At 41.2% G+C, this 26,641-nt stretch overlaps 1 protein-coding gene across 5 annotated transcripts in view; it reads left to right on the top strand.

The window, feature by feature from the left end:
- ARAP2 (ArfGAP with RhoGAP domain, ankyrin repeat and PH domain 2) overlaps window positions 1–26,641 on the top strand; it is a 619,943-nt gene that overhangs the window by 381,199 nt on the left and 212,103 nt on the right. For all 5 annotated transcript variants that reach the window (XM_029589653.1, XM_029589667.1, XM_029589686.1 and 2 more), the window contains exons 15-16: window positions 1,776–1,910; window positions 14,559–14,703. In XM_029589653.1, the coding sequence (XP_029445513.1) occupies window positions 1,776–1,910; window positions 14,559–14,703 (280 nt within the window). The remainder of the gene's footprint in view (window positions 1–1,775; window positions 1,911–14,558; window positions 14,704–26,641) is intronic.

The raw sequence follows: 26,641 nt of genomic DNA on the forward strand, positions 1-26,641 counted from the left end.
GACCCTTGGTCTGACCCAGTATGGCATGTTCTTATTAGAGATGTGGTTCGTTTTTCGCCCGAAATAGGAAATTACCCGAAATTTCCTACTTTGTTTTTGTTTCGGAGGCCCCGAAACCTGAAAAGAATTTTCCCCGAATTTCGTGGAAATTTCATTTTTCGGGTTTGCCTGGGGAGAGGGGCACAAATTTTTTTTTTAAATTAAAAACCATCCCAAACCACCCCATTAACTATAATACAACAGCCCCCCCTGATCCCGATCCCTCCCCAAGACTTACGAAGTACATCCCTGGTGGTCCAGCGGGGTCCCGGGTTCCATTTGCCCTCCATGCCCGTGCTACTGCAAGCCGTGCTCTTTAAAATGGTGCCTCATAGCCTCTGAACTACCATGTCACAGGGGCTACCGGCGCCATTGGTCAGCCCCTGTCACATGGCCATCGGCGCCATCTTGTGCTCCTGTCATGTGACTGGAGCTGACCAATGGCGCCGAAAGCCTCTGTGACATAGTATGGGCAAAGGCTATCGGCGCCATTTTGATTACTGGCAGCCGACAACGAAATCGCTCCCGGACCTCCGCTGGACCCCCAGGGATTATTGGCAAGCCTTGGGGGGGTCAGGAGACCACCAGGGATGTACTTCGTAAGTCTTGGGGAGGGATCAGGATGGGGGGGGGGTAGTGTATGTATGTAAAAAAATGATTTTAAATGCTTGGGGTGGGTTTTTTTTAAGCTTCCTTTGCCATTTCGTTTTTTGGCCCGGTTTCGGGTTTCCTCGTTTCGTTTTTCAAAAAAACGAAACGAGGAAACCCGAAATTTACCACGAAGTATCCGAGTCAAAAAATGACCCGGCAGAAAAAAACGAAGCACATCTCTAGTTCTTATGCTCTTTATTCCCTCAGCAAGACTTTCCATCACTGAGTTCTTGCATGGCAAGACAATCAACACATAGAGGAAAATTTTCTATCAAATGGTTTAAACCACATGGCAACCATTGGTCCCCCTGTTTGAGTCCCTGGTTAGCAAGCAGTTGGAGGTTGGATCTGGTAACAAGTTATCCTCCGTAATCAGGATCCAGTCTAGTTCCTTTCCTGGTAGTTAAGATGGAAAATTGTAATCCTCTAGATGTTGACATGAATGTTTTATACTGTACAAATTAAGGGGCAGATTATAAAAGCTACGCGCGCAGCCTACATTTGTGCATGCTACCTGGTGCGAACAAATGTATGCCCAATTTTATAACACTAGTGCACCTTGCACGCGCCGAGCCCTCGGGGAGACCAGTTGGCTTTACCTGTTCCCTCAAAGGCCGCTCTGCATCCTGTCTCTAATAGTGGCTCTGAAATCGGAGCGGCCTCGGAGGGAACTTTCCTTTCCCCCCCACCTCACCTTCTCCTCCCTTCCCCTACCTGTCCCGCCCCCCAGCCCGATCCCACCCCCCCCCCCAAAGTCCTCGGCCACGCCTACCGGACTGTCCCCGGACTGCCCAGCGTAACCCCCCTACGTGCGTAAATCCTCCTGGATTTATGCATGTAGGGCTTTGAAAATCTGCCCCATAATATTATTGATCATTTTATGGAAAAAAAGATTAATTGTGCCATTTTTTTCACTAAATTTAATTGTTATAGAGTACCAGTATTAAGAGTTATGTAAACAATTAATACAATGCATAGCACCCAAAATGATCATTTATTACTTGTATTACATGCCTTGACTTGTAATATTAGAGTGTAAATCTTGAAATGTTTAAAGATTTGTATAATGTTCTTTATTTTGATAGATTATCCAATGTGTGACCCTCAGTTTGAAAGGGAACCTCATCAGGATTCTTCACATTCCACCTTTTTGTGTGGATTTGTATATAATACATCTTCAATTGCTGCTAAATTCTTGACAGAGAAGAAACTAAAGGAAGGTATATGTATTTTCTGTTTTTGTACTGTATAAGAAACTGGAGGATGGGATTGTGGGGTTGTAGTATCTTTTTCCAATTAGTAATAATATGGCCTTAGTACAAGAAAATTACTGTTACATCCAAGTAAAACTGCATTGTTGTTTTCTAGTTGTTCTTCTTTAAAATAGTATATGCCATCTAATCTATTCAAATGAGAAATCTTTGTTGGAAATAAATAATTTCATTACAACATATTTATTGAACACTACCCTTTACAGATAGAGAATTTAAAAAAATGTTTAATACCCTTTGCTTCAAAAAGGGATTAAATTAAAATAGTTTGAAGGTAATCTGGAAGGGGTAGATCACCACAAATAACTGTCAGATGACAAGTATTTAGTTTAAATTTCAGGTTCTAAATCTCAGATGAAATAAAGTGCTAGGAGCTAAACCTGTAAACACAATAGCCGTTTCACTGAGAACATCAACTGCAGCTTCCTTCCTCTCTAGTTTCTTCTCACAATCTGACTTACATTCTCTACAACAGCATGCTCAGTTCTCAAATTTGTCTGCTGTTTGGGGTGACTGGATTATACCAAAGGGGTTTCATAACAGTGTGTGTGTGTGTGTAGGTGGCAATGAATAGTTTGAAGTAGGGACAATCAAAAGTGGCAATGTGTGGGAAATTTACTTTGCGCCAATGTGCTTTGCTGTTGCCTGAAAGAGTCAGCTTGATGTGGTTGGGGATGCTTGTCCTCCATATATTTATTTATTTATTTGTTTTTGTACACCGACATTCGATCGAGATATCACATCGGTTCACATAATAACCGAACAGTAAAAAAGACATGAGCTGCTTATTTTTACAGTATAATGTAGAACAGTTAACAAGACACTAACTATAATACATGTGCTAATGTAAAGATGGTGGTTAGCGTAGGGAAAACATGGCTTAGGAATGGTTGTTTTTATAATATAACTTAGAACAGTTTTTACAATATAACTTAGAACAGTTTATAAGAAATTAACTATAATACATCCACCAAGGTAAAATTGGTGGTTTGCATGTTGGATACATTCATACTAGGAGGTAGGAGGGATTAGGCAAGACAAGGTGGAAGCGGATAAATAGGCCCTAGAAAAATGCGATTGGCTAGGGGTAGGGGGAGAGAGGGGTGAGACAGAAGGGTGGTATATGTTGAATTTTACAAAAAAGAGCGGGGTGAGGGAATGAAAGTGTTTAGAAAGGGGGAGAGGAGAAGTCATGTGTTACCAAGGTGAAAGAGAAATGTCCACATCATCCATGCTCCACATGGCTAGAAGAAATGGTGGGGTTTTGTATAAATGAAAACACCAAACAGGAGCACTACTGCACGCAAATAATCTCAAAACCACAGGAAATGTGCAGGAAAGAATTAAATGTCCACACAAAGTTCAGTGGTATAATGTTTTCATGTTTAAACCACATTTCCTGTGGTTTTGAGGTTTTGTATAAATGGCCATGTCTTGCACTTTGTAAGACAAGTCCTAAAACCAGAAAATCTTCATTCTTGCCCACAGTTATTAGTTGCATAATACTTCTTAAATACTTTACCCAGTATCTTGTGATAAAATGTATTTCAAACTGCAGTTTTGGTGTTCAATAAAGTTGTTGTCTTTTGCCAATCAGTGTGGAAACTTTTGTTAATCTGATTTTATTGTGTACATGGTAGTAATGTTTTGGGGAAGGGAATGGAATGAATATTCAAGAGCACTAGTATGAAACAGTGGAAAGGGTGTCCTCAGAAATTATAAAATAGCTGTGTCTATGTATCAACTGGCTTCAGAATGACAAATAAACCACTGCCTGTTTTGCTTATTTTTGATTATTTTGTTAAAAAAAAAATAATGCAAACAAACTGACAATCAGTGCCAGGATGATCTCTTGTTTCATAAATAACTATGCTGCAGAAATGTCTAGAGACTGCAGGTAACCTGGAACTGCTCCCAGGTCATAACTCCTCCCGTCTTTCACCAGTGCGGTGTCCTCAGGTCTGTGTTGCCAACTTATCCCTCTGGCCCTCGCTTCTTAGTGTGTGAATGGGTTGGCGCATTGGTGATGTCACTCAAGGACTTAGATCGCTCTGGATGACGTTGATGGAGAGGGATGCAGGTCATAGCGCGATAAAAACATGAATCCCTTAAATAGGAAGTCCACCAGGGTTGCCAACTGGCTCCAGATTTTCATGACAGGTTGATCTAGTCCTGGTTTTACCCCATTGCATGCTGGGACTTATTCTGATTTACCTGTTGTATTTCCTAAGAAAAGCAAAGCTATAAGTACCTGCAAGCAGGGGAATAAAACCAGAACTCTATCAACCCATCCTGAAAATCTAGACCCAGTTGGCAACCCTAGGGTCCACAGTGCGTCACTTCCTCTTGCCCACACCATTGTCAGAACTTCATCAGCATCTCTGTGGTTCCTGGGATGCCTCGCACATGGTTCACGGCTGAATTTTACTCTGGAGGCGTGGGACATAATCAGGTGTCGGGACACAAGCGGAGTCAGCTGCAGTCAACGTGACTACCCTGCTTTAAGTTACCACAGCCGGCTCCCACATGCATGCAATTTTCACCCGGATGGTAGGAGTTTCCCAGGTGACCTAATTCAGAGAAAAGGAAAATAATTTTCTACCTAAGAGATAGCATGGCAGAGAGATAGCAGACTTGCAATCTTCACTCTGGGGCAGGAGATCAGCTGGTCACACCAGGGGATACTGTGAGAGGAGGCCGGGGCAAGGCTCGGTGGGAGCAAAAGCTGAAACATAAGAAGGGACCATCGGGGTTTTCTGGAGAGACACAAGGAGATGGCACACCTGAACTGGCTCTGCAAACATTGTACACTGGAGGTACGCAGCTGTAAGGTGCTCCAGTTTCGGCTCATCTAAAGCACGAGGGGAGCACCAGAGATGACAGAGGAGTCGTTTGAGGGAACATCTCGCCTGGGCAGACACAGCAAGTGCAGTTAGAATCATTTATGAGGGTGCAGGACAGCAATACATGCAGCAGTGCACTACTCCCCTCATCATGGTCCCATGATGCACCCGCAAAATGACGTGGCACAGCAACAAAGGCACAATCTTTCCAGGGGGACATTGGCCTTTTCAAATGCATAGCTGAAGCTCCCTGGAAGTGCACAGCCATATGGCTCCCTTCTTTCATTGTCATATGCAAGCACTCCCTATATTTTGATGGGTAGGTCTCAGGGGAGGGGGGGTCATGCAAATGGGACATCACATGGTCTAGCAGCTCTGGAGCATCAGTATTGAGTGAAACTGGGGGTCCAGATGCTTGGGCAAGGTACTAGGTGGTTATACCATTGGAACACGCACCATGGTAGCAAGGAGCTGGATGGTCACAGGGACCTTTTCACTCCTCCCTGGGCTTTGGTCCTAGACATTACCCTTATGACAGGATGCTGCATTGGGGTTGCCCGCCTTACAGCAATTACCCTGGAGCTTATTTTTGTGCCCCTCATCTGCATGGGGATATTAGCCCTTGTAAACTCCCAGATAACTGCACAGACCGGATCTTGCCACAGTGCAGAGCGCAAATCAGAACTGTGAAATTACTACACCCAGCACTAGGCCATCACAATCAGGGGCACACACCATTGGAGAGTCATCTTCACCACCTTTAGCTCACAGGGACCAAGCTTTGCAGGAAATTCCTGGGACCCAAGCCAACATTCAGCCAATTTTGCTCATCAGAGCAGCAACCAAAGCTCAAGGTCCTAGTGCAATAGGGCAGAGTTCTGACACACAGGATCCTAACATGGCTGGCCATAGCGATGAAATTGCAATGAGTGAGTTGAATGGGAATGCAGGTGGTGGTGCATGCTCAATGGAGAGGTTGTGTCTGTGCCAACGGCTGCAAAGAGAGTTAAGGAAAAACCATCCCCAAAGTGCAGGGACATCCCCAGTTCTAGTAGCTCCTTAGATTCATTAGATTCTGACACCTCATCAGTTGACTATTTGAGGAAACCAAGCAGGCCTCCAGAGGACCTCCGGCCCTTACAAGCTTGTCACAGCAATGGAAGAGTATGCCCAAAGCCCTTTGCAGGAAGATTAAGAAATTCATAAATATAGACATTTTCCGAGTCATGGAAGGAAGGAAAAGAAGCGTATGGAAGAAGGAAAAAGAAGTCAATGTAGCACCTAGAACAGACAAGAATATACCCAGGAATATAATCATTTGGACATGGGCTTTTTTAATAATGATAAACACAGTTGTTCAGGATAACCCTTCTCAGTATAGGTCCATGCTGAGTTTTGCGAATACCATCCTGGAAGCTTATAAAGAGTATGATGGGTGGGCATGATTGAACTATAATGAGCTATTTCAGGATAAGATGAAGGAGAATAGCTTTATGTCCTGGTGGACACAGGAAATCAGCCTATGTTTAAAACAGATAATGAACAAAGCAAGAGATGAGGTCTTCTCAGAAGTCCCATATGTCAACAGCACAGGCATCAGGAGTGGCCCAATTGGCTAACGTGTTGGCATTATTACAAATCCTAATACAATTTTCAGGATTGACGTTTCAAGCATGCTTGCTGTGTCTGCTTTGCACCATACTCGATGACCACATGCACCAAAATACCGGTTGAATTGAGTAATAACAAAGCCAGATGAGTTTCTTCTCTTCCTTAAAGCTCTGTCTCCCATAAACTTGTTAGCAATATAATTATCTCTAGAACTTTACCCTAAGTGCATTTTGGATTATACAGGGTTTCTGCAAGGGTTTCACAATACCAGGCAATACTACATCCACCGTCCAGCATACCAACATAGTGCAGCAAAAGCTTGACAATAAGTTGGTGTTGGATCAGATAGCTGACCAATTCACAAATCCCCCTTTTAGTGAAACAAACTTGTCGCTTTGGTCTGTGGTCCCTGGCAAGTGTAGGCTCATCCAGAATTTCTCATACCCTGAAGAGGGGAGGGAGGAAGGGCCTGACCTCACGGGCTGGTGTAGACAAGCAGTTTGTCAGAGGGAAGGAGGGCAGCATGTGACAGCTGCATAAAATGCTAAGATATGAGATGGGGGATGCAAAGGCTCAATAGGGCAACTTTAGGATTAAGTGAGGGAAAGAAAAAATCAGATAATACACCCCTTTATTTCTTGGGGGGTTTCCTGGCAAAAGTGCTTAATACCCGGTTATCTTTTGAAGATATCCAGGTAAGTAGCAAGTTATCCGGCCACACAGACCCCCTCATTTATCAAAATGCGTTAAAGGCGTTTTTGCAAGCATTAAGGGCTTATCACATGCAAAAAGCCCCGTTAACACATGCGAAAACACCTTTAACACATGCGATAGTACCATATTGTATGGTGCGATGCAAATCCAAAAAAGAAGAGGAATTAGGGGCGGGAGTGGGCTGGGTTTACCATTCTGCGTAGCCCTATCACACGGTTTTAACGCCGATTTTAGCTACAATGTTTTCAGGAGCGTTAAGCCATGCGATAACTTGCGTTACGGCTGTATCACCTGTTGTGATGTTTTTCGCAGATGCTGGTTTTGGTAGTTTGAAGCTCCCAGAGTGTCCACCTAGCTATGAGAGAGAGATAGAAAAAGACTAGCCATAATGGCTACTTTTTCTCTCTTGTGAACATTTTGTGGACCCTCAGAGCGAGGAAACTCACCCAAAGATGAGATTTGTGTAATGTTCTCTCAGCCTAGCTTGATGTTAACCAGGTAGAGAGTCCATTGCACAAATCTCATCTATGGGTGAGTTTTCTCACTCCGAAGGTAATCAAATCTTCACAAGAGTGCACTGTTCTGTTACGTCGCACTCTGCATGTAAAAGTGGCCCCTAACCCCTACACTAATACCTAAACCTCACCTTGAGTACCTACCTAGGTGGGCCTCCTACAGAGGTATAAATACCTACCTAGTATGAGGGCCTTATAGCTAGTCTCTCTCTCTCTCTCTGTCAGTTGTTGTAGGTAGGAATTGCAACAATTGTGGTACTTACCGCAAAGTGTGAAAAAGTTATTGTAGTCTGCGGTAATACCTGTGCTAAGATAGCACACTTTGCGATAAACAATGCTCCTATTCCTATCGCATGCAATATTTAGTGCATTTTGATAAATCCAGGCCTAAGTTTGTGCTGCTCAAATTGACCTCATTGATTTTATTGCCTATTTACTGATGTATTTTTTTTTATTATGTTGTAACTTGCCTTGGGCTCACAGGGAAAGAAAGAAGCTAAATAAATAATAATTATTATTATAAAACCACTTTTCAGATATATCCAATTCTCAGATTTTTTCAGAGCATGATGACTAAAAAGAGAGATGGGCTTACCAGTTCTGATTAAATCTGATCTCTGTATGAAGCATAGGATAGATTTGATAATCATAACTGCACTTGAAGAAGCCATGAGTTGATGTGGATAATTTTCTATTTCAAATCTTTATTTTACCCATTTCAGAGGTGAGTAATTATCAGTTGTAGTTATATGCAAAGGTTTCAAAGGCTTGCACTATTTTGAATTTTCAAAAAATTACATAAATCATTCTGAGCATATCCAGAGTTTTAATTTAAAAAACAAAACAAAAGTGGGTTGATGCTGATTGTTATCTGAGCAAATCTGATATAAAAAAATGAGGAAAAAAACTGTACCCATTGCCATTAAAAAAAATAGCTGAGTTCTTTTAGTGTTTAAATTGTGTGAAAGAAACTAGTCACTAGCGGCATTTACTCTTTTTAAAATATTTATAGAGCACTACTGATTTCTTTATCTCAGTCCAATTCTGTAGTCACAGGGGAAATCTGTCTCCCTAATGAGCATAGCTCCTGTATCTTTTTTCATTTAGTATGGATTACTGAAGATATTTTATTACTGTTTTATGCATGGTACCAAAATTAAGATATATGTCCTCTTTTATTGGTGATTTTTTAAACTTTAGAAACACAGACGGTTATTTGCTCTGTATTGTATAGTATTTCAGAAATATATATGTAACCATGTAGCACGGCAGCTATTATTACAGACTTATCTTTCCTGCTTATTCACTTATTCTTTGAATTTATTTTAATTGTTTGGCTGATATAAAATTATTTATGGTTCTGGTGTGTCTCAGTTTACATTGGTAAATATTTACATTTGTTTATAGCTGTATTGCAGAGGCAGAGATGCAAATTAAAGAAATAACTGAGAAAGTTTGGATAGAAAGGTTAGTGTTCACAAACTACAAGAGATCACAGAAAGAGAAAGACAGGCAACAATAGCTGGAAAAAGGTGAGAGAAGCTGGGAAAGTAGTCAGGAGAGCAAAGATGCAAATAGAAAAAAATAGCACATACTGGAAAACAGGAGGACAACTTTTTTTTAGATTTGTTAGTGAGAGGAGAAAGCGCAATAGCGGCATTAAGAGACTCATTGTAGAAGTGGAGGAATATGAAGAGGCTGATAAGAATAAATCAGAATGATTAACAAATTTTACTGATTGTTTTTCACAGAGGAAAAGCCAAGAGTAGGACCATAGAAAATGGACACACATAAGATTGAAAGCGAAATAAACCTTCAACAATTTTCAGAAAAGTGAGTTTGTAAGGAGCTAGCTAAATTTAAAGCAGATAAAGGGATGGAGCCAGATGTGATACATCTGAGGTTTTTAAGGGAAGGTCTCCTGGCTGACCTTTTTAATGCTTCTCTAGAGTCAGGGACTGAAGAGAGGAGAATGTGGTCCCTCTTCACAAAAGTGGAAGTAAGTAGGAGCCTGGGAACTACAGGCCGGTTAGTCTGACCTCTGTGTTGAGTAAAGTATGGAATTTTTGCTAAATAAGAATAAGCAATTTCTGGAATCTAATGGATTACAAGAGCTGAGACAGCATGATTTTAGCAGAGGTAGGTCTTGTCAGATGAAGCTGATTAATTACTTTGACTGGGTGACCAGAGAGTTGGTTCAGGGAGAGTATTAGATGTAGTGCACTTGGATTTCAGTAAGGCCTTGACACAGTTCTGCATAGACAATTTATAAATAAAGTGTGCAATTTTGCTATAAGTCCTTAAGTGACTGACTGGTATAAAACAAGTCAATTGGGAAGTAACAAAGGATAGTGGTAAGTGGAGCAAAGGAGCTCACTCCAAGAAAAGGGGCATTACTAGTGATGTACTGCAGGAATTGGACCTTGGCCTGGTTCTTTTCAACATTATTGAAGGGCTTTTGGAATATATATGCAGCAGGATAGACAGCCAGGGAGGTTTGGAAAACATGAAAAAGGATCTAATGAAGCTTTAGGAATAGTCTAGAATCTAGCAGCCAAGATTTAATGCAGTCATGTATTGAGGCTGCAAGAACCTATGGGGCGGATTTTAAGAGCCCTGCTCGCGTAAATCCACCCGGATTTACACGAGCAGGGCTTGCGCGCCGGTGCGCACAGAGCCCCGGGACTCACATAAGTCCCAGGGTTTTCAGAGGGGGGCGTGTCGGGGCGTGTTGGGGGCGGGGCCGAGTGGCACACCATTTTCAGGGCGGGACGCGGCGTTTCGGCGGGCCCGGGGGCGTGGTTTCGGCCCGGGGCGGTCCGGGGGCATGGTCGTGCCCTCCGGAACCGCCCCCGGGTTGCGTCTAGGGGGGCGGTTGGGGTTCTCCTATTGCTTTTGAGGACCCCCGATATTTGACGAGTTTGAAAATATCGTCCAACATTTTCAATCGTCAGAAAAATTATTCACATCCCTAATTTGTGATGCTGTTATTAATCTAACACCAAAATCCATGAAGTTAGTAAGTAGCACATTTAAAACAAATTAAGGAACAGTCTTTTTCACTCAACATTCAAGTAAGCTCTGGAATTGATTGCCAGAGGATGTGGTAAAGGATACTGGCATAGATTGGTTTAAATAAGGTTTGGACAAGTTTTTGGAGAAGTCCATAAACTATTATTAACCAGATATACTTGGGAAAATTCATTTCTTATCCCTGGGCATTTGAAGCATGGGATCTATTTACTGTTTGGTAATTACTTGTGATCTGGATTGGCCACTACTGGAAACAGAATACTGAACTTGATGGACTCTTGGTCTGACCTAGTTTGGCAATTCTTGTTTATATGTAATGTTCATTTAAAATTTGTATCATATGTAGACAATTCCTCATATCAGATTGTACTTTAAGAATGTGACTTTTCAAAAGTACAGCAAGATATACTGAGATCATTCCAAAATTGAATCATCAAATGACAAATTCAGACATCTAGAAGGATTATCCATCAACTTCTGTATTTTGGGAAGAGAGAACAAAATGGGTGTAGTTGGAGTTTACATTTTCAAAAATCTTTATTCATGAGAAGTTAAGTACCCTCTTTCTAGCCCCTAATTCCTAATTCAGAACCGATTTGATGTCAGACAAGCTGCTGAACATTGGGCTCATAAAGTTCAAGGTGATCATTGCAAGTTTTGTTTTGGTTTTTTCTGAATCCAGCGTACATTCTATAAAGGAATATGCATACAGTGGCGGCTGTTCAGTCAAATTGACTATTATAATAGTGTATGTATAGGATTGCCAAATATTTTGATGAGATCAATGCACTTAATGCAGTAGCAAGATTATCAACAGGTTTACCAATTTATTCTCAATTTACTTTACTAGAATTACATTGGCTACCATTTTTGTGGCGTGTGCTATTTAAGATGGTAGTCATTATATACAAGGTGCTGTATGGAGAAGGAGGTATGTTCCCTTAAATCTAAATTGCAATTTTACAGGCCTAGGTGGGCTCTTACATCTGAAGGAGGACATTTTTTAAGCCTTCCCTCTGTAAAGAAATATAGAACAAGTGTGGCATAATCAAGGACTTTTTCGTATGCAGGACCAGTTCTTTGGAACAGCCTCCCTCAGGAAATGCAGGGGGAAAGAAGAATAAAAAATGTTAGGAAAAAACTGACATCTTTTTATTTTAATAAGGCTTTTTAACAAAATGGTATTATTAACTATTTGTAATTGAAATTATTGTGATGTGTTTGTCTCTGATTTTATGAATGTTTTATGAAATTGTACATTATGAATGTTTAACTTTGTAAATCTGCCCTGTACATTCGATATGGAAGTGTTGTAATATAAATTTGTTTAAAATAAATAAAAACATTCCAGAAAATAGGCACTATTATTTTGGCATTACATGTCATGATAACATTTTAAAATTAAATGTAATTGCAATCGAATATTCATATTTCTGACAGTAAGCATTTTGGAAAATGAGATAGCTGACCACTTTTCACTTCCTGTAAGTCAAAATCACATAGCATGAATCAACCCAGTGTTCATACCTCAGAAGCTATAAAATGATTTATATTTTTAGACAGTATACTCAGTGCCAGCCTTTGGGTAGGGCATGCATGGGAGGTCCCTTGAGGTACCGTAAGCTGAGGTGTGCCCTAGGCACCTCCGGCATCGTCCATTGGCACCAAAGAAAATGAAGAGCCAGTGGGGAGCCGGTTTTTACCCAGGATGTCATTTGCCCTAGAGTCAGCCCTAAATTTACTACAGTATGATGTAAACAACTAATCAACTGCAGTTAAATTTCTATGAGCAATTCACTGTGTCACTATTAATTTTTTTGGGGCTGATCATGGATTTTAACAATTGTTGACATTACATATCTATATCAATTTCATTTTGATTTAATACAATTCACTATGATTTGGGTGCCTTTGATAATTTTCTTGATGTTTATTATTAGGGTTTCATCTTGTGCTCATTTTGTGCCTCATAAATTAAAAACTATTGATTTGAACAAAAAGAGTTGTCACGTCTTAGTAGCAGAAACTGAGAAGTCCATATTTAGCCACTGGCTGACTAGGAAAGTTATCCAGATAAACATATCTGCTAACTTAGGGATATTCAGCAGTGCCGGCATGCCGATGAATGTACCTGGCTATCTTAACTTTATCAGTCTAACTTTTGGATTGCTCTTGAGGTTTCCTAAAATTATCTAGCTATCTAACCATAGGATTTTTGATTCCACTATAAATATAGCAGAATGTAGAGCCACGGATAGAAAAGGGGCGAGGGGCAATAGTGTGCACCCGGCCGTATCGCAGCGGTGCATTTTTGCCCATCGTGATTGCGGCTGCGGCGTACACTATCACCCCACAGCGCCCCTGCAAAAGGAGTAGCAATTTCCAGTACTACTGCCAGCAATAATGTGTAAAATATTATCGCCCAAACCCATCCCCTTTCCTTCATTTAAATTATATCACTGCAATGCAGTCGTTATTGCATGAGTTATCGCATGTGATAAAGCACTTAATGCATGTGATAATGACCCAATGCATATTGAAAAATGACCCTGTTAGCCAGATAATGCTGAAAAATTGGAGTTGTCTGGCTAAATTTGCAGGATAATGGTGCCCTGCCCTTAAATGCCCCTGGACTGCTTCTGACATAGCTGATAAGTTATCCAATTATATCAGAGGCAGTCTGACTGGTGAGGTTTTTAAATCCTGGTGTTTGTCCAGTGAAGTACAAAACGTAGGCCTGGATTTATCAAAATGCACTAAATATTGCCTGCAATAGAAAAAGGGGCATGTTTTGTGGTAATAGGCAGTTTATTGCAATTTGTGCTAATACCTATGTGAAGAGGTAAGTTACTGCAAATTGTGATAACTGCCAGAATGTGGTATTTCCTACATACAACCTCTTGGGGGGAGGGGGCATGTTTATGATGAGAGAGAGAGAGAGAACCTAGCCATAATGCCTGAACCCTAGACAGGTATTTATATCTCTATGGGAGACCCACCTAGTAACTCGAGGTGAGGTTTAGGTATTAGTGTAGGGGGTTAGGGGGCAATTTGACATTCAAAGTGAGACATACAAACAGAACAGTGCTCTCTTGTGAAGATTTGATGACCCTTGGAGTGAGGAAACTCACTCAAAGATGATATTTGTGTAATGTTCTCTCAACCTAGCTTTATGGACTCTCTACCTGGGTAACATCAAGCTAGGTTGAGAGAACTTTGCCGAAATATCATCTTTGGGTGAGTTTCCTCACTTCGCGGGTCATCACATCTTCACAAGAGAGCACTGTTCTGTTCGTACATCTCACTTTGAATGTCAAAGCGGCCCCTAACCCTTACACTATTACCTAAACCTCACCTCGAGTTACTAGGTGGGCCAGGCCTCCCATAGAGATGTAAATATCTATCTAGCATTAGGGCACTATGGCTAGGCTTGCTCTTTCTCTCCCTCTATCCCTCTCTCCCCAACAGCCTGGATAGCTTGGCTGGTGTTCTAGGAGCCTCAAAACTACTCAGACAGGCCTTTAAGAACACATCACAAAACGTGATGATGCCTTAACACAAGCTATCACACAGCTTAACACTACTGAAACAGGCATAGCTAAAACCAGCATTAAAGCCATGCAATAAGACTTCACAAAATCTTTAACCCAGCCCACACCTCCTCTTTTTCAGATTTGCATCACACCATATGTTATGGGGCTATCACATGCATTAACTGTGCTTTTCGCATGCGTTAAGCCCTTCACGCCTTATAGCGTTTTGATAAATGACACCCTTAGCCAGACAAATGCACTGGATTTGGACCTCATGATTCTTTGCTAAATCTTGTGCAAGTTATTTTATTTTTAAATCTAAACTTTGAATACATTTTTTTCCCACAGAAATGAATAAGTGGTGGTGTACTTTGGAAAGTGGATTCCTAACTTATTATGAAAATGAGAAGACAACTACTCCTTATGGTATGATTGACATCCGGGAAGTTATCTGCCTAGTTGTACATAAAGCAGAATTCTTTTTCAACACAGGGTAGGTTCTATATTTTTTCAAATTTAAAATGGCTCCCTAGATTAATGTAACATGATCCACAGATTTTATTTAATAATCTTAGGGAAACAGAGCATTAACTGGCAAAATTCTATCCAGATGAAACAATTAGTTTTATAAGTTAGGAGTTGATTGTAAAGACCCTTATGCTTTTTATCATGATATTTTTGTAAGTAGATGTCATGAACATTCCTTAAAGTTAAAACAGCATTATTTCCAAGAAATGTATTCAAATACATTATTGTCTATAAGGAACCATGATTAAAAAAAGGGAACGCGCCGCACCACCCCGAACCAGCCACCCCCATGGTAGGCCAAGATGTGACCCACTCTCTCCGCCGCGACCGAGAGCCTGACCCCACTGACCGGACCCACCTCCACAGCAGTCCCAGTCCGATCCACCTCCATGCCAGGCCGTACCTTTGACCCAGCCAGCCAGAGGAAGGCCCAACTGCAGCGGATCCCACCCATCGACGCTCTCTAGGCGGCGCCGAGGGACCACAATAAAAGAAAAGGGAGGGCACCTCACCCACCCCGAACCAGCCACCCCCGTGGTAGGCCAAGACGCGACCGGCTCTCCCCGCTGCGACCAAGAGCCTGACCCTGCCGACCGGACCCACCTCCACAGCAGGCCCGGTCCAACCCACCTCCACGCTAGGCCGCACCTTCGACCCAGCCCCTGGCCAGCTGGATGAAGGCCCAACCGCAGTGGATCCCCCCCTTCGACGCTCTCTAGGCGGCGCCAAGGGACCATGATAAAAGAAAAGGGGGCGCACCTCTGGTACCGTGCGCCTAAGGAGCACGACAAAGTGGCATGCCCCTTGACGCAACCCTTAGCGCGTCCCCCTTGAATTATTATCAAGAAATCTGATCTAAACAAATTAAACCCTATACAACTTTCTCAGAAATATTGTTCCAAACAACCCATTACACCAGATGTACCATCTCCCCATTCATTCCACACACGCAAAATAACTCTTCAAATAAGAGACACGAAGGAAAATAACCTCCAACTCAAAATCCAAACAAAGATGACCGCATCACCTAATATGATCCCTCATGAGAGACACTGACATCTGATCAATATCCTCCTCAACAAATCATTAAAACACATGATCTTCCTCACATTCTTCCTCATAAATGCTCAATCACTAACCAAAAAATTCATGCTAATTTCAGATATTATACAAGAAAAATCCCTGACTTCTTCGCTGTAACCGAAACATGGTTCAAAAATACAGAACATATAATCTTTATTTATTTATTTATTTAAAAACTTTTCTATACCGTCGCTAAGTTATATACCATCGCAACGGTTTACAAATAGGCACATAGACTAAGGTAAGTAAATGTAGGATATCTTACATTCTAACAGGTGCCAATAAAGTTCGTTACAATTTCATAAATAAAATCAGTATTTGAGTAATGTTGGTCAAGTCCAGGTATATTATTGAGTTACTATCGCTTTGAAATATTACTTCTTAAAAGTAGGATTGATTAAATTAATTCTCATCTGCATTACCTTGTACTTTCATTCTCTACCCTCCACACTCTTTAGTGAAGGCTTTTTTAAAGAGCCATGTTTTTAGATTTTTCTTAAACGTTTTGAGATTATTCTGTAATCTGAGTTTGGGTGGCATCGTGTTCCATAGTATGGGCCCAGCCAATGATAAAGCCCTTTCTCTCACTTGGGTTAATTTTGCTGACTTTACTGAAGGGATTGTTAGTAGTGCTTTGTTTGCTGAGTGGAGGTTTCTTTGTGGAACGTGTACTCGTAAGGTTGTGTTTAGCCAGTCTGCTTCTTTATCATATATTAGTTTGTGTATGGTGCATAAGGCTTTGTATTTTATCCTGTATTCGATGGGTAACCAATGTAAGTCTGCTAGAGTTTCAGTTATATGGTCCCTCCTCTTTTTTCCCGTTAGTATTTTGGCTGCAGTATTTTGAAGTATCTGGTCTTATCGATGTGCTTGGGAGTCCTAGTAAGAGTGCGTTGCAGTAGTCAGTGCTAGAAAAGATAAGTGTTTGCAATACTGTTCTGAAGTGGGCAGGTGTGAGTAATAGTTTTAATCTTCTGAGGACCATAAGTTTTGCGTAGCCTTCTCTTACTTTTATGGATATGTGTTGCTTCAGGTTGATTTCTGGGTCCATTATTACTCCCAGATTCCTTACTTTTTCGGCTAGCTCAATTTTTTGGTTATTTCTTAGGGTTATCGGTGTTTGAATGATTTTAGTATGTTTTCTCTCAAGGTGAAGGAATTCAGTTTTGTCAATGTTGATAACCAGTTCCATCTGGTTTAGTAGTTGTTTAATTATGTCTAGGTACATGTTAGCTAGACTTAATGTTTTTTCAATTGTGTCGTCTATTGGTAGAATTAATTGAATGTTGTCTGCGTAAATGTAATGTAATCACAAACCAATTAAACAACACAGCTTACAATCTATTCTCAATTCCCCGAAAATCCCGCAGAGGAGGCGGATTACTATTAATCATAAAAAAACAGTTTGCAATGAAGCCAATCCCACACACACTTCCGAAACAATATGAAGTAACCATCTTCGACTCAGAAAACCTTCAAATTTGCATTGTATTCTGCCCCTCCCCCCCCCCCCCCCCCCCCCCAACTTCTGGACAACGACCTATCCCCCCTCCTAGAATTCCTCATAACAAACATCAGCCTGAAGAAACCAACAATCATACTCGGAGATTTCAATCTCCACATAGACATCACCCCTCGTTCCCAAAACTGCCAAACCTTGCTTGACATTCTATCCACCCTAAAACTCACCCAACAGGTGACAAACCCAACACACAAAGCCGGTCACACCCTGGACCTGATATTTACAAATGAATTTCTATCAAACACAACAATATCTTACACACCAGTCCCATGGTCCGATCACTACCTCCTTCACTGCAAAACTCAAGCAAACTTCACCAAAACACCAACTGCTACAGAACGCATCAGCCAGAATCCTCACAGGTCACAAAAGATCTGACCACATCACCCTAGTCCTAAAAGGCCTACACTGGTTACCTGTGGATAGTAGAATCGAATATAAAATCTGACCATTATACACAGTGCAATTCACAACATGGAAAACACAGGCCTAAATAACATCATTCAGATATATGTCTCTCAACTCTATTTGAGAACAACAAATAAATTAAAACTTGACATTCCAACAATTTCAACCACCAAACATACTACTGTAAGAAACAGAGCCATCTCTATCGTAGGCCCTCACCTCTGGAACTCACTACCGGAACACCTAAGATTACAAAATAACACTAAAACTTTTAAAAAAGAACTCAAGACCTGGCTATTCAGACAAGCCTTCAAAGACAGGATCGGTTAATCTACCCGACCCAATCAACACCCCATACCCTTACGGATATTTAAAACATATATATACATATATCTAAACCATACCATTATGGTTATTTAAACCATATAAAGATATACCCAATATGCCTCTAGAAAATCTGCTAACCTGAACCCATTCGCATCCACTGTCATTACCAAAGTCATAACCTGTCCCCTTCTGTTAATTATCCTAATTGTTGAATTACGAGTTATCTCAGTATATTTTTATATCTCATTATATTGTTATATCTCGTTATATCCTACTTGTTGTATTACCATATGTAACTCTTGGTTCTACCAGTTTACTGTTATGCTTTACCAATAGTCTCTACACATGTAATTTGTTGTTTCAAATGTAAACCGGAGTGAAGGCCTCTAGCTAAATTTTGGTATATAAAAATGAACAAATAAATACAGTTAGTGTAGCTGGGTTCAAAAAAGTTTTGGATAAGTTCTTGGAGGAGAAGTCCATTAACTGCTATTAATCAAGTTTACTTAGGGAATAGCCACTACTATTAATTGCATAGCATGGGATCTTCTTAGTGTTTGGGTAATTGCCAGGTTCTTGTGGCCTGGTTTTGGTCTCTGTTGGGAACAGGATGCTGGGCTTGATGGACCCTTGGTCTGACCCAGCATGGCAATTTCTTATGTTCTTATGTGTCTCTTTGTCCTACAAAAGACAGCCATGTTTTCAACTTTAGCTTTAGCTGAAGCCTTATCTTCAGCCTCTGTCTTCAGTCTGTCACAGTCCTCATCTCAGCCTCAACCTCTACCAGAGTCTTCAGTCTCAGCTTTGCTCCACATCTGTTTTCAGCTCCAGCCTTCATCCAAGCCTTTTTTGTCTTCAGGTAAAACTTGTTTTATCTTCTGCCACAGTCTTCAGTAGGGGTGTGCATTCGTTTTGAACGCATATGTAAAACGCAACTTATTTTTTTTTAAACTTAAAAAAGTGATGATGCGCAACGCATCGCGATTTTCAACTTATTCAACATAGCTATGTTGAATACGTTGAACCTAAATAAACACTTAAACCCCCCACCCTCCTGACCCCCCCAAGACTTACCAAAACTCCCTGGTGGTCCAGCGGGGAGTCAGGAAGCCATCCCTGTATTACTTTGCGAGGAGCACGTGACGTCGGCGTCACGTTGGAGTGACGCAAACGTCATGTGCTTCTCCGCGCCTCCGCTCCGGGACCCCCGCTGGACCCAACCGGAACTTTTGGCCAGCTTGGGGGGGCTGCACAACCTGCCTCAAACCTTTCCTTCATTTGCTGCAACACCGGCAGCAAGGGATCCACTGGCTCCAGCATGCCTATTCCGGCAGGATGAGAAGGGGTAACCAGAGCTCCAGGGCTCAGAGAGACAGAAGTGCGCTCCTGCTCCAGTGTCCCAGCCGACTCTCCTGGAGATTCCCCCACAGCGCTGAAGAATTTCTGGATCCTCATTTGAACTGCGGTAGGTTTAAGGGGGGTTGAGGTTCCCTCCCTTACCTTCCCCTTTCTTTTTGTGTGTGGCAGAGCTGTTTATAGGCAATAAAAGCTACAAGCAATTCCGAGCCGGGAGCTCAAACAAATGCGTCATCTCTTTTCGACGCCATTTTGTTCTCCCCTCAACACCATGTTTTTCTCATTTTTAGCTAGTTTAAATTTTTAAACTTCACAAAATACAAGGTTTGTTGTATAAAAAAAACCCAGCAGAAATATCCAGCATTGTCACAGAAACATTTCAGATTACCCAATCAGTTTCTAGGGGAAAACAAGACAAGATAATTATTAAAAAAAATAGCAATAGGTGTCTCCTTTAAAATATAAGACATTATCACATGGATCAGGACAATTTTTAAAAATTCAAATTTTAAAGCATAAAAACTTGAATAATTGCCCCTAAGTAATCTTGCATCATATTTGAATTAAATTATGGCTGAGACTGTGGCTCAGTCATGTTAACCTGGGCAGCTTTAACTACCTGTTACAAGGGGAAGCACAGTATTGCGAAGCAATGTGACAAGATGATAGCTAAGGATAGAAAAATGCTTAGCTGCATAGAAAGAGGAATAACCAGTAAAAAGGAGGTGGTGATACCCTTGAACAGGTCCTTGGTGAGGCCTCACCTGGAGTACTATGTTCAGTATTAGTGCCCCATCTCAAAAATTTAGTAGAACTAGGGGTCATGAAATGATATTCCAGGGGGGATGACTCAAAACCAAAATCAGGAAGTATTTCTTCATAGAGAGGGTGGAAATGCCTGGAATGCACTTCCAGGGAAGGTGGTGAAGCAATAATATTTAAGAATTCAAAGAGGCATGGGATAAACAGTGCAGATCCCTAAAGGCTGAGGATAGAAATGAAGAAAAGAGTGCAAGGGGGTAACGTGCTGGTGCAGCAGTTACTACTCTTAACAAATAAGCCTTGATAATGTTGATGCAACTTCATTGTTGCTCTCTGCTTCAGTGGCAATAGGAAAAGAGGAATTGGATTCAGACAGTAACCAACGAGGGCTCCAACTTTTATGCGTTGAGGAACAAATAAGCATGGGAGTAACTTGTTGATGCAGCTTTTACTACTGTTAACCAATAAGCCTGATACTTTTGATGCAGCTCCAACATTGCTCTCTGCTTTCATGGCAAAGGTAAAGGAAAATTGGATTCAAACAGCAACCCGTGAGGACCCTGACTTTTATGGTCTGGGAAACTGATAAGCATTGCATGACAGATGCTACCTTAAACTTGCTGGGCAGACTGGATTGATCATTTGGTCATTTTCGGCCATCATTTCTATGTTTCTATGTTACTGTGTTTCTATAATTACTATTGTCAATTAAAAAATACAACAATGACCACTTACACTGATATGGATAATGATGATATAATGATGGTCACATTGTTACTGCACTGGTAAATAACAATACAATCAGAACTTAAGTACTCATGCTATAACAAAGGTCATATATAAATAGCAAAGGGGGGAATTGCTAAGGTATACTAATTAGCAACTTATGGCTTGCCTCTGGACTATAGCCCTGCTGCTTGCCAGGAAAGTACCTGCCTTTCCGAGAGGCATCTTACTTGGTCAATACCCATCAACCTATCATGTGCAAATAAGGTGTCTGCCCTTATTCTGTCAGTAACATCCTTCTGATGCCACACCATTGCGACTTGACCCTGACAACAGACAGTCCCAAATAAACAGACCAATGCAATATTGTGCACTCAGGCTAGCGCACAGGTTAATCTGTAGTTGGACATGCATTTTGGACACACGTCCATAATCCCTAACCCTGATATAATAGGTGGATCAGCACATCCAAAACGCTCATCCAAACCATGGTGTAGTTAATAGTGCTCATCCCATGTAAATGCCTTATTGATGAGGCTATTAGCTATTACCCGCAATGTAAAAAATAACCAAGCACCCAAAATGCACATTTTAACCCTCAAAAATTAACACCAGCCCTGGAGCTGGCATTAAGTTGTGAGGAGCCCCAAAAGTTGAACTAAAAAGTAGAAAATACTTCTTTTCTGTGGTGCCTCTGACTTAATATCATGAAAGCAGCAATGTGAAAAAAAAAAAACTGTCTTGACAGCCATCAGGTGCACAGCCACTTCTCCAGGGCATTCGATGCTGAAGAGACACTAGGGAAGCACAGTTTCCCTTAGCGACTCCTTTTTAACACAGCAGCTCATTTGCCTACTGCATTGCATGCCTGGGAGAGGTGGATGGGCGTGTGTTTGGAAAGTGGGCATTCAATCATGAAAGCCTATTTTTCCATTGGATATTGCATCAGCCTTAAAGTCAGTAAGGTCATAATTTAATCACCTAATTCTCAACCCTTGGGATAACCCCCCTAAGGCTCAGGAACTCCTGCCACAGTGTCTGGGTAGCCCACAATCAGCTTGCCCAGGACCCCCCATTTGAAGCTATGACCATTTGTTTTGTCTAGGAAACATGACAGGATTTATTCTTAAAAGCCCTTTTCAGAGCTTTTAAGAATAGATTCTGAGTTATATCGGACAGAAGCACTTCATCTTTGTAGAAAAGATATACACATTCCAAGCATGTCTGATATGATAGCTGCCATGACGCATGGTAAAATTGCCCACTTGCTTATTGAGTTTTGTGATCCACTGTCTGCACAGGTGCCAGTGTTGGAACTTCTAATGAGGGATGACCTCTGACCATAAAATTTGCATACCGGGCATCAGAGACATGATGAGTGTTATGTCATTCCTGATATTATTAATCAAGCACTTGCCAGGAATATCACCCACATCGTTGCCTCCTAGATGAATAACCAGTATCTTGGGAGGGAAAACTCTGACCAGCAAGCATGGTAGAAAGGGGATGAGCTAATTCCAACACATTCCTATTCTGCCTAACCAGGACCAAATGAGTTCCAATGATGATGGTTCTTGCTCGATGCTTGACTCAAAACACAAATTAATGGCCCACAATTCAAGCCATCCATTGCCACCAGCAAACCCCTGCAAGATGACAAAATATTAGGGAACAATCCTACCCATGGTACATTTGCCTTTCTGACATAGAACACGTATGCTGTAAAGCGCTATCTGCTCATCTTTGTATGGTGGTACCAGGTAAGCCTGCAGCTGCTGTACTAGAAGCTCTACTGATTTTGAAAGAGTGTATACCAAATTACTCAGCCTATAAACCATACACATTCAAAGACCATTTCAATATGGCATTGAATTAAAATCTGCTAAAAGAAAGCAAGTTGGCATGTACCAGAAACTGGCAACCTTCCCAATGTTCTGACTGCTATGTATCTAGAAACATTCACTACTCTGCATATGACTAGCTCAGGAACTTTTGCTAAAACCACTGTCTGACCTTTCCCTTGCTAGTCAGTTTTGGACTTCCTGATTCTTAACCACAGCTTTCCATTGACAACAGACACATCAAAAGTGAGGAGACTGGGAGAGCTTTCAAGATGGCGTCCTGAACAGATGTGCTGGAAAGAGGCTCCTGATATTTCCATCAAAATTGATTTCAACATGCCCCAAAGGAAAGCATAGGTGCAGGATGAAGAGAATACCTCTACATCCCTGGAAACATCTCAGCCCCATATAGGCAGCTTTTTTTCCGGCGATACTACCACTAACACCGGGAGATTTGGTCGCTGGAGGATTGGCTATGGAGCATGAGCTGTCCTCCCTGACTGAAATATCCTTAAGCCCCTGATCACCGAGGAGACAAGCACTTCTAGGCTGAGCGGAGCTACTGAGGCAGTTAGAGGCCGCCAACCCATTGGAGGGAACTCAGGATGGAGTAGGAGTGGCGAGAGAAAGTGAAACAACCGAAGAACTTAATACCATGGAGCATCAGATGGTATTAAGTCCCGGGGAGAAAAAAGTGGAGAGGGACTGGTCTTCACTGCAAGGCTAGAAGCTACAGGCCTGGACAATGATGTTGGTGGAGCGTTGGGCAGAGGAGGTGGTATTGGGACTCAGGAATCTCCTAAGCAAAAAGCTATAATACAACCTACTGAGGAAATATCTCTTACTACAATATGGGATGCGCTTCAATCTTTTGAGAAAGCTATACTCGGATTAATTAAAGAGGCTATGGATGTTAAACTCCAAGTAAATCAAAATGCCTCTGAAATACTACAACAGAATCAAAAGATGGAAAGAATGGAGGTCAGAATAACAGAACTGGAAAAAGTTCAAACTACGATTATCCAGGGTGAAAATGAAGTTAATAGAAGATTGGAGAAAATTAAAAATAACATGAGGGCACATAACTTAAGATTTTTAAATTTCCCTGTATTAAAAAAATATTTCCCCACTGGATTTATTTAAGCTCTATGTTTCAAAGGTATTGAAAGTGCCGGAAGATATAAAGCCTGTAATAACTAAGGCATATTACCTTACCGCAAACCAACAAAATCGTGAAAATCTAGATGAACAGTTATTGCCTTATTTATCAATGTTACTGGAATCTTCTCAAGAAATGGTTGTGATGCAAATGAGACCTCTGTTAGTCTCCTTTGCTTTTCTAATGGACAAAAATAATATCTTCAAACATTCATACTAACCCAACTTGCTCACCAGTACCATGGTCAGACCACAAAGTTATCCACACCACCCTCAAGATCAACAACCCACCACCTCAAACCACTAACAAAACCACCATCCACTTCAGAAAACCATGCTCTCCAGACATACTCAGTGAAAAGATGTCGGATGCATTAAAGCAACTTGATCTCACAGACGCAACAACTGCAACTACCTCTTGGATCAATATTAACAATAAAATTGCAGATCAAATCTGCCCAACTACAACCAAAACCATACAACCCACACTAGACAATAGGAAACCTTGGTTTACACCCGAACTTAAATCCCTTAAACAATCTCTTAGAAAAAAAGAACAAAGCTGGAGAAAAAACCCAACCACTTCAACACATGCCATCTACAAATCCATCCTCAACAACTATAGGAATACAATCCTTAGAACAAAGAAAGAATTCTACGGAAAAAAAATACACCACTTTATATTCGATTCAAAAGCTCTTTTCTCCTACGTCTCCTCTTTAACCAAACCATCTCCTCCTACTATCCCAGACCACCAAGCTCTCAACAAAGCAAACGAACTAGCCAGCTACTTCAAAACAAAAATCACCAACCTTACTCAATCAATCACATCCAACAGCCTTACCCTAACACACCATCTCACATCCTTGCCGCAACAAACCACAAACCTGGATTCATTCGAGCTCACTTCTTCACTGGAGATTGAAAACACACTCAAAAAATTCAAACCTTCCTCCCACCCATCTGACCCAATACCAACAAATCTCCTCATCGCCATACCAAACACCATCTCAAAACCAATTGCAGAAATTATCAACACATCCCTTTCTCAAGGTTTAGTTCCTAACCAGTTAAAATTGGCAATACTAAAACCATTACTAAAGAAACCAAACGCTTGCCCATCAGACCCAGCTAATTTTAGACCCATCGCAAACTTACCACTTATCGCCAAACTGATGGAAAAAATTGTCAACAAGCAACTGTCAGATTATCTGGAAGATCATAACATTCTATCCCCAGCCCAATATGGATTCCGAAAACGCCTAAACACCGAATCGCTCTTACTATCTCTCACTGACACAATCCTCGTTAATCTGGAGAATAAACAATCTTACCTGCTCATTCTTTTGGATCTTTCCGCTGCATTTGATACGGTAAAACACTCTACTCTAATAGACCAACTAGCCAACATAGGGATCAAAGGCACAGCCCTTAGATGGTTCCATTCCTTCTTAAGCAACAGATACTACAAAGTAAGGATAAACAACAAAGAATCGCACCCAATCCTGACAGAGCAAGGAGTCCCACAAGGATCATCACTTTCACCCACCCTCTTCAATATCTACCTCCTCCCTCTCTGCCATCTACTCTCAAACCTTAAGCTTACCCATTACCTCTATGCAGACGATATACAAATCCTCCTTCCGATCACAGAATCCCTTCAAAAAATCATCACGTACTGGAACGAATGCCTACAGCCCATCAAAAACCTACTCTCAAGCCTTAACTTAGTATTAAATGCTAATAAAACCGAAATGCTCATTGTCTCCCAGGATCCACGCACAATCTCTTCCAGCCTTTCTCTACCTAACACAAACAACTCGTTCTCATCTGACGTCAGAGACCTTGGAGCATGGCTAGATAATCATCTAAACCTAAAAAAAGTTCGTAAACAATACTACAAAGGACTGCTTTTACAAACTGCAAGTCCTTAAAAAACTTAAACCCCTCCTTCACTTCTCCGACTTCAGGCTAGTACTGCAATCCATCATTCTTTCCAAGCTCGACTACTGCAACTCCCTGCTACTAGGTATTCCCGCCAACACTATCAAGCCATTACAGATGGTTCAGAATTCAGCGGCTAGAATTCTAACTAGCACTAACAAAAAAGACCATATCACCCCAATCCTTCGGAGCTTACATTGGCTCCCCATTAAACAAAGGATACTCTATAAGGTATTCACTATCATCCACAAAGCGACAAACAATCTAGCCCCCATCACATTAAGCTCTCAACTCCAACCGCACACTTCCTCCAGACCAATCAGAAGCGCATACAGAGGAACACTGCATGCTCCGCAAATAAAATCATCATTGAGCAAACGTGCGCTATCTTCAGCAGGCCCACACCAGTGGAACACGCTTCCCCCAGATCTTAGACTAGAACCCAGTTATCAAGAATTCAAAAAAAGACTGAAAACTTTTCTCTTCCAACAAGCTTTCCCAGACGCTTAATCTTACTATGACTGATAGACTTCCATCCCTTAACTATGGACACTGTATAAAGTACTACTTTTAAGAATCTGCAACTGGACAATTATCTGTGAGCTCAAAAATTCACTTTAAAAAAAAAAAATTCACTTTATTTCATATATATATTAGGCATTGCTTATATTTATATTTATTGCTACGTTAAATAGTTATACTTCTTATATAAAATATTATATTTCTTTATTTATTACCAGTTAAAATATTATCACTTTATTTAGCACTATGTTAAA

Source organism: Rhinatrema bivittatum, chromosome 1 (assembly GCF_901001135.1).
Source record: "Rhinatrema bivittatum chromosome 1, aRhiBiv1.1, whole genome shotgun sequence".
Classification (NCBI taxonomy): Eukaryota; Metazoa; Chordata; class Amphibia; order Gymnophiona; family Rhinatrematidae; genus Rhinatrema; species Rhinatrema bivittatum.